A 9822-nucleotide genomic window follows, 5' to 3' on the forward strand; every position below is an offset into this window, starting at 1 on the left:
GAGTCTGTTGGAAGAGCGTCGCTAACACACTTGGGTAAAACAATAACGACTTGACTCCATCTATCGATGCTATCAACTGCCGAAACGTCGGTCGTATGGGAGTTTGAGAATATTTGAAAAGAGGCGTGGAAAGAAGGGTCGACCGATCCATCAGCGGACGCAAAGACGTTCAACAATCGATCAGCTAGAACTTCAGCATTAGCAGTGTTCTCAACTATATAAGTACTCTCTGAGTCACTTAACTCAACAACTGGATACCTGAATACCAGGTTCAGATATCGATATTATATAGAGCTCAAAATACCTAAAATCGGCCTATTGCAGCTATATAAAAATCCGATGCGATTTTCAAATTGTTTTGTAAAATTCGTTTTTTAGCCACACCAAAGAACTGGTAAACATTTTTATAATAATATTACTGAAATTCTTTAAAATGAAGTGTCTACATCACATAATGTCGACCATTCAAATGAATTTACGTGGAAGCTGTGTTGGCATCAAAGTAGAAAAATGGGTAAAAATGGGTTGAAGCCAACAAGTTTTTTTATGTTCCCTTCCGATTTCTGGCTTAACCATACATTTTATAGACCTATGCCCAAAGAAAGACTCAAAGAACACTCCATGAGCAACATGATAATAGTATCTGATTTTTCGATATATCCACTGCATTCAACTAAAATTGATGCTGACATTTTGAAGCCGGAATTTCAGGGTTTTTCGAATTTTTTAATAATCCGGACGCGCAACAAGATAATATTTAAAACTCATAATATAATGTATCTCATGAGTGTGCTCCTTACAGTATCCTAGTAATTGGAGTCTAAAGAAAACAATTTGATGCGTGAATTTAAAAAAAAAAATCTATTTTTTGCGTTTAAAATTGACAAGTGTCATTCAATTTCCTTTGAACCCCGCGTGAATTTAGTTTTTTTACGCGACGGATCTAATGATCCCTTCCGTGATCGAATCCATCCTTTAAAACCGCGGATATAGATACCTTGAAAATAGAAAAATCAGCAAAAATAACTATCCATAAATTCGCGTACTAAACCACGATTTTCTTTGAAATTTGTTTTCTTCGAAAATGTTCGGAAAATGTGTGCACACGATAACTCTTGAAGGGATTAACCGATTTAGTTGATACTTGGACTTAGATGAGGTTCAAATATGGACTCAATCGGTCCACTCCTTCGGGTACCTCCCACACAAAATTTCGGAAAACTTCAGTTTAGGACCTGTTCACGAATCGCTTTGATTTTTGTTGTAGCAACTTGTATTCACTGCCCCCCATATAACGGTATAAGTTTCATCAGGGGCAAGCCTATACTTCCTGAGAAAATAGCCTGAAAGTTACAAAAAAGCCATATGACACCGGTTTGCAGTGGTTGGAGCGCAAGATAACTCTCGAACGGATCTGTCAATTCGGTCCACAATTTGGTCTTCGTAATATTTTGTGGAAACTTAGTTTAAGTTCGAAGATAAACCATATCGGTCCACTCCTTCAGGTACCTCCCCCACAAAAGTTCAAAAATGTTCGGAAAAATTGTGCGCACCATAACTCTTGATGAGCGTGACCGATTTGATCCATACTTTACACATCCTAAAATATCTACCAGGTATAGATCAGTTTCGAATATGGACTATATTTGTCCACTCCTCCGGGTACCTCCCACACAAAATTTTGGATAAATTCACTTTAAGACCTGCTCTCGAATCCTTTGATTTTTGTTGAAGTAACTTGCATTCGCTGCCTCAATTACGGCAGTAAAAGTTTTTTCAGGGGCAAGTCTATACTTCTTGAGAAAACAACCCGAAAGTTGTAAAAACCCCCTATGACACCATATGTAGTGACTGGAGGGCTCGAATCGAATACTGCGTTCGTCCGCAGTTTGGATATTGCAATATTTCTTCGAATATTATATGAAATTCGAAGGTGGTGCTTATAGGTCCACTCCTTCCGGTACCTCCCACGCAAAAGTTCGAAAAATCCGCTAAAATGGTACGCGCGATTTCTCATTAACGTAGCAACCGATTTGGTCCAAACTTTGGATCTCTAAATATTGGCGAAATTTAGTTTATGTTCAAATTTGGGCCATATCTGTCCAATCCTTGTCCACACACATGTTCAACATTTTTGTGTGGTTCGAGGATCCTTTGGACATTTTTACCGAAGGTTTTCCTAGTGGACCTGTTTACAGTGATATTATTTTTTTGGTAGGCTAGTGTGATAATAAAGCCCTATCTATCGATATCCCCGCAAATTTGTGAGCTTTAATCCTTTCCATACTTTTGTGGTTGCATATGCCCAAAATTTTGAAAACTCCCCTTAATACATAAGTTTTTTTTTGAGAAAAAAGTAATTCAATCCACACAGGCTGAGGGTATATCAAGCTTTTTGTAGAAAATTAACTTATGTTGAAACTGAGGTATAGGGTATTGTAACTCGCGATCAGTTTTACTATACCATAACTTTTGACCGCATTTCGGTAAAACAAACTGTTTTAGCCCGATTCACCGAGGGGTTTCTTAAAATAATAATTTGAGCGGAAGCTGTGGTCGTACTAATGTAAAAAAATCGGAAAAAAATCGTTGAATTAAACGAGTTTCATTATGTTATTTTCCAATTAGTGGTTTTACAACACAATGTAGAGCTTAATGCTCAAAGGAGAAGTTAAAGAGTTCACTTCAGAGTTGAAGTTTCTAATGTATGATTTTTTAATATATCCACTGTATCTACCTCAAACGGATGCTGACATTTTGAAACCTGAAAAATGCGGTTTTTTGAATTTTTGCTCTAATCGGGACGCGCAGCTCGATTTCCCTTAAAGCTTATTATTTTATTGTAGTACTCGCGATTTCGCATTTTTTAATGTATAACATGAGGGTGTAGCCCTCAAAGGATCACAGGAATCTGCGCCCAAACACGAAATTTTTGTGCGTAAATTTTTCTCAAAAACCTATTTTTTTGGTTTAAAATTTACAAACGTCATTCGATTTCCGTGGAAACCCGCGTAAATTTAGTTTTTTTACGTTCTGAATCTAACAAGCTGCGACGCGTAAAAATCCACCCACTAGATCGGCGGATATGATACCCCTCAAATTTCGAAAATTTGCAAAAAATTATTTTGAAAATATTGCATATTAAAACGCGTTTTGTATGTGCCAGTTCTACTTAAATAAATAGATCAATACGCGTTTTGAAACTGTGCGAAAACAGATATTTAAAAGCTCTCGTAAATCCAGAGATATAAAAGATTTTTTTCTAAAAATTGAGTGCGATGCTACATCCACGGTTCTTGATGGATCGCATTGAAACGGCATAGAATGATGTATTTTTTAATGGTGATTATTAAAATCGGATGCGCATAAAATGTAAATGAACTTCGCGGAAATTATGACCATTTTACAGTATTTTGCACCCTAATATGCAGCAGATGCTACATCGTGGCCGCCAAATAGAATTTGACAAACTGTACATCAAATAAGAGGAATTGATTCGCTGTGTTGGAAAATCGGATGCGCATCATGTCATTTTCATAATTAAGCGGTTTATATGCGTCTCAAATGCTATAATATTCAATATAACATTATTTTAACGTTATGCGACAATTGGAATTCCTTGTGATTTAATATTAGGTTCTAATAATATTATCCAATAGAAAAACTATAAGCGAACAATTTGTTACAACGGAATATCATCATTATTGCGTGAAATTTTCACGAAAATGCCGAAGAACTCAAACATTTTTTCTCCAACTTTTCCTATAAAACCATAAAAAATAAAATTAGAATTATATGATTTTAATTTTTTCCTAATATTTTCCTCGTATTTTTGTAAATAACATGAACACTATAGCTCCAACCTTCACAACTTAGGTTTCATTTTATTCCTCAAAATGTCTGGATGCTGTTATAATTTTTTTATATATTTTTCGTAAGTATGAGCGCTATTGTTTTAAAAATATGTTTGTAAATACGTGAAATTATTTGACAAATTTGATTTTTCGCGAATCCATTGAGACTTTGCGATTATTTTTTGCATCATCGCAAAGGTTACGAATTCAGTTAACGATAATAGGATATAACAGCTAACTATATTAAGCTGCGATTTTTTTTAGAATTTTTTCTAATTATCATAATTAAAACGGTCATATCTTTTGCGCGCAACGATCAAAGTTAGTAACGAAAACAGATTTGGAAAGCATATTTTTTTCTTAATCTATGTACCAAAAACCATTGATGTAGTATCAAAAAATTTTTTTGATTTTTTTGAAATGGAAAAGACAATTTTAGACATTTTTCCTGATATCTCTGTCGGTAAAGCCGACTGATACTTCTTTACTTGTTTTTAAATTATTTTACATAATTATTCCAATTTGACTTTACGCTGCAGTTACACATGCCAGTAAATTGGTGCCAACTGAGTACATGTATTATACTCGAAAGTGCCGAAAAAGTGTTAGACTGGCATGCAGTTTTCTTGTGTGTTTACACATGCCAGTGCAAGTTCAATTTCAAAATTATTTTAAGCGGCATATAACACACAAAATTGCATTATATTTCAGATCTAAAACCCAATTCACATTATTATTTTTATTTTATTTCGTTTTAAAAATACTGTTTGCAATCATAAACATAATGAATTTTCATAAAAAATATAAAAATTATGTCTTTATGTACCACTAATATATGGCAGCTACCGAGATGTATCATTTGTATTTCATAATCTTTTTGAAAATATGCATTGAATCTTTGCATTCATAAAAGAAACAAAAATGTACATGCATTAAAAATAGTCCGGCAACTCTTTTTTCATTTTCGACAGATCACTGGCACGCACTTGAAAATTTTAGTGGCATGAAAAATCTAGTGCCAGTGGAGTCGACAATTCAAAAAATGTAATTGTGGTAGTAAAATATTGTGTATGTATTGGATTTTTCGAACTGTCACTGGCATGTGTAAACGCTGGGTTAGAAAAAATTATTGTTTTTACAGTGCTTTGTTTAGCTTGCTTTGGTGTCTGTTTATTTCAAATCTAGTAATTCATTTTCCACACAGTTGCAGTTGACCAATCGAACTAAAACTTTGCACATTTTTCAGAGAATGCATGAATATGAAACCAAATCCAATAAGGGTTAAATTTTTTCCTATAGAACTTCAGATATTTGTATGTTTTTGTCTACATTTTCGGCCTAAAATCGTTGTAATATGGTGGTGTGGGGGCAAGGAAAATTGCCTAATCTAAATATGGACTAAAAGCAGTGTCTCTTGCTTAAAGAGACCACGTTTAAAAATAAAATTTTGGAATTAGATATCTATATCAACAAAAAGGAGCCATGTGGACAATGTCAAAATGTAAACCGGCTTTATTTTTATTTCTTTGGAAATTGGCGCCAAATTTTTCGATTTCACACATTTTTTCGAAATCTGACCTAAAGTACTGGGCAATGTTGCTAGCACGAGGAGGTACAGCGCAAAACATCAAGACAAAAAATTAAGCCGTGTCTGTTTCATTCAAAATTCAAATTCGGAAAAATGCGTGATAAGAAATTTCCTCTGTCTACCACATTACAAAAAATACAGGCAAGAACTACGCTAAGTTAGACTGGGTCGAACTTTGTAAACAACTCTTAATATTTCAAAATATATAAAATAGTGGGGACTATAAAAACATGGATCTCTATTGGCAATTTTCTTCAAGGAAGTTCTATACCCATCAGGAACTAATTCGATTGGATACAAAGCACTGAACCACAACTATTGTTGCAAAGTAAAAGCAAGAAGGCAAGAATTTTTACAAAAAAAAATTAAACCAAATGAACCAAAAACTCTAAAGCATTTCGTGGAATTTGGAAATATAATCTACCGTTGGATACTGTAAGAACCGCTTTGATCCCCATACAAATTGGGCCTGATTTGTTACTTATGAATATTTAAAAAATGACTGTATTTGTTGAATTGCATATTCGTGTGTCAAAACACGTATTCTTTTATCTAAAATTCCAAAAGATGCCGCAACAATCAATAATATCACACAGTCAGTAATTTAATTACGAAAAGTTTTAATTTATATTAATTAATCTCTCTCGTGTATCTTCCTTCGTTCACGTTTTTAAGATGTCCCCTTCGTACTCTTTATTAAATGAAAATATTTGTTTAGAAAAACAAACACGAAACGTAGCAAAAATCTGTTGATTAATGATGGCAACAACAGCTGAAATAGCCATGACGCTGCGGCAGTTAAACAAAAGCGTGGGCACATACCGACACGGTCTGGTCTGCCATGACCTCCAAAAAAAGTGGCGAAACAGAAAAGTAAAAGAAGAAAAAACATAATTGAAACACTTACCGATTTCCAGAATTATTATGTGGCTGTCGTTGATGCAGCCAATGAAGTATATCCTGTATTTTTGAATGACGCTCCTCTTCGTCATCTTCATCATCATCATCATCTTCTGCAGCTGCAACAGGGTGATAGTAACCAGCACGCTGTTGTTGCTGTTGCGGTTGTTGGCGGTGATGATGGCTATGAGCGCATTGGTGTTGTTGTGGCTGTTGTTGTTGCTGTTGCCGTTGATAGATTTGATGAAAGGCATGTTGATGTTGATCTAAATTATGATTATAATCATCCAGATCTTCATCGGTAATAACGAATTTGGGTCTTTGCCTTATGTTTTGAGACATTTTTTCTCCAATCAAAAAAGTTTCATAAAATTCACAAAACACAAAAAACAAGGAAGGAATATGCAACGCAAAAGGAAGATTAACTATGGAAATACGAATCTGATATTAAGTGACGGACGTATCACTGCAATCAAATGGACATTTTCTTCGGAAATATTTTAACAAAACTTCAATTTGTTTATTAAATTGGTGTATTTTCTCTTTAATTTCTTATGATATTGACTTTTATCACAACACGTTTTTAGGTTCATAAAATATTTTCAATTTGCATAGAATATTTTGAATATTTTTTTATGAACATAAACAAAATTTTATTAGGCCAACTTTGAATAAAAACCTCTATTAAAAATGTATTATACGATTATACGATCAAAAATTTCGCTTTGCCTAACTTTTCCAAGGCAAACAATTTTTCAAATGGAAATTAACGAAAACTCGTCCGTTTCAGTGTGAAATGTGTATTTCAAAACGCTTTGAATCCAAAACTATTGGCGTCCATGAACGGAGAAACATATGCCACCCTAAATGAGAAATATCCAAACACATCGATTGAACACAAACGACAATTTGTCTCGTCCCAAAAATTAAACATTGCAGAGCAAAAGAATGGCGGAAAGCAACAAAAAATAAACTATTGCCTACGTTAATCATATACCCAGCACACAATTTGACATGATTCACTATTTTCTAACCGGCTGATTATTGTTATTTATAGCCTCAGCCTTTAGGCTAAAGAGGATACATACACTTTGATATGATGAAAATGTGCCTCATCGAAATAATGGTTTTAGACCCCATGTATGTTTGGACGATATTTGTTTCAGAGTCGTCGGTCTGTTTGCTGGATAATTCGTACAATAAATCTAGATCGTACGATAAATCGATTTGGTCCAAAATTTGGTTCTCGTAGATCAAGTTCGAATAAGAGCCATTTCGGTCCACTCTCTAGGGAGCTCCCCCACAAAAGTTCAAAATTTTTCGGTAGAATGGTGCGAACTTAAATTCTCGAAGGAATAACAGATTGGGTCTAAACTTTGCAAGTCGTCATATTTCCTTCAGACATAGATCAGTTTCGAATATGGACTATATCTATCCCATCTTTGGAGTACCTCCCCGACTCTTGTCGGGTCCGAATGAAATTTTTTGCTGCAGGTTGTTCACGGAGCACAATGGTTCAGAAACCAAAACCCCAATTTGCTGTGTTCACCGATTGTTAATTTCTACACGCAGAAAAATATATGTTAGAAATATGTTTGGATCCAAACGAACATATGTTTGGGGCTGGTTGCAAACAAATATATGTTTGGATCCAAACATATTACGTTTGGGTCCAAACAAATATATGTTTGCAACATTTTGTAACATATCTCAACTTTATGTTGGAACATATATTTTATGGGTGGAGAGAGGATTTTTGTCAAAGAGAGTAACAACAGGGTAAGCGAGCCCTGTGTAATCAAGAGCTGTATGGTGCAATAGAACACGTGGAAACGACGACGGGAGGATGAAAAACTTTACTCTTTACTTTGGTAGTGTCTATGGATATCGCGGCCAAACACGTGTCTTCCGCTCTTTGTTGTTGTTGCGAAGAAGAAAAGAAAAAAAATGGTATGAATTATTTTTGTTAATTTTGCGTGAAAGACATTTTTCTTCAGTTTCCCCAAGGCAGTCGTTGAATAAAGACGGTAAGTGAATTAATAAATCAGCGTTTGTGTTTTCTCAAAGAAATTGTGCTTTTTAGTAAATTAAATGCCCAAATGGAATTGAATCAAAGAGGTTAATGGAAATTTATCCAAAAATGTGTGTGGGAGGTACCCGACGGAGTGGACAAATATAGTCCATATTCGAACCTGATAGATATATTAGGATGTGTAAAGTATGGACCAAATCTGTCACTCCTATCAAGAGTTATCGTACCCACAATTTTTCCGAACATTTTTGAACTTTTGTGGGGGATGTACCTGAAGGAGTGGACCGATATGGCTTATCTTCGAAATTAAATTAAGTTTGCACAAAATATTACGAAGCCACATTTTGGGCCGAAACGGCAGATCCGTTCGAGAGTTATCTCACGCTCCAACCACTACACACGGTGTCATAGGGGTTTTTTGCACCTTTCTGGTTATTTTCTCAGGAAGTATGGACTTGCCCCTGATGAAACTTGTACCGTCGTATGGGGGGCAGTGAATATAAGTTGCTACGATAAAAATCAAAGCGATTCAAGAGCAGGCCCTATACTGTACTTTTCCTGAATTTTGTTTGGGAGGTACCCGAAAGAGCGGACCGATTGAGTCCATATTGAAACCTTATCTAAGTCTGGTAGAAACTTCACGTGTGCAAAGTATGGACCAAATCGGTTACTCCCTTCAAGAGTTATCTTGCGCAAAAATTTTCCGAACATTTTCGAACTTTTTTGGGGGAGGTACCTGAAGGAGTAGACCGATATGGCCCATCTTCGAACTTAAACTAAGTTTGGATAAAATATTACGATAGCCAAATTATTATATTACGATAACCAAATCGCCTCATCCATTTGAGAGTTATCGTGAGCACCAGCCAGCCAGACAGACGGACGGACATTGCTAAATCGACTCCAAATTGTCTGAAACACATTTCGTCCAAACATACTTGGGGTCTAAAACCATTATTTCCATGAGGCACATTTTGCCCGTATGAAAGTGTATATACCCTTTCTAGCCTAAAGGCTGAGGGTATAAAAACGAGAAGCGTTCAACGATATTTCTATATTTCATAATTAATAGCTTTTATTTGTTTCTTTTTTTAATGTGTGACGCTATTTCTGTTATTTGGAATTTTGAATGTATCTACGCGTCTGTTGTTGCTTTGTGTTTGGTATTTCTATATAAACGAAAAACAACCACCATTTATAAATGTGTGTATGTCGCAGTTCGCCATTCGTTTTTATACACCTTTTTGGCGGGTTCATAATCGAACACGATACGTTTATGTTTGCTAATGCAGTTATATAGTCGGTACAGCTCGAGGTTCATACGACGCTGATATTTGTTGTTATTTTGTTACAATATTTAATATTTTTATATACTCGTTTTCCGGCTTAATCTAGCTCTGGGTGTATCTCCAGTTTTAGGAGTGTGGCAGTTTCGATGGGATGTAATC

General features: G+C 35.2%; 1 protein-coding gene across 1 annotated transcript in view; it reads right to left on the reverse strand.

The window, feature by feature from the left end:
* hoe1 (OCA2 melanosomal transmembrane protein hoepel1) overlaps positions 1 to 7177 on the reverse strand; it is a 280461-nt gene extending 273284 nt beyond the window's left edge. Inside the window, exon 1 of the mRNA XM_073969102.1 lies at positions 6350 to 7177. Within this exon, the coding sequence (XP_073825203.1) occupies positions 6350 to 6684 (335 nt within the window). The 5' untranslated portion in view covers positions 6685 to 7177. The remainder of the gene's footprint in view (positions 1 to 6349) is intronic.
* Between the last annotated feature and the right edge of the window lie 2645 nt (positions 7178 to 9822).

Source organism: Musca autumnalis, unplaced genomic scaffold, assembly GCF_047663935.1.
Source record: "Musca autumnalis isolate F117 unplaced genomic scaffold, ASM4766393v1 scaffold_2, whole genome shotgun sequence".
NCBI classification, from domain to species: domain Eukaryota; kingdom Metazoa; phylum Arthropoda; class Insecta; order Diptera; family Muscidae; genus Musca; species Musca autumnalis.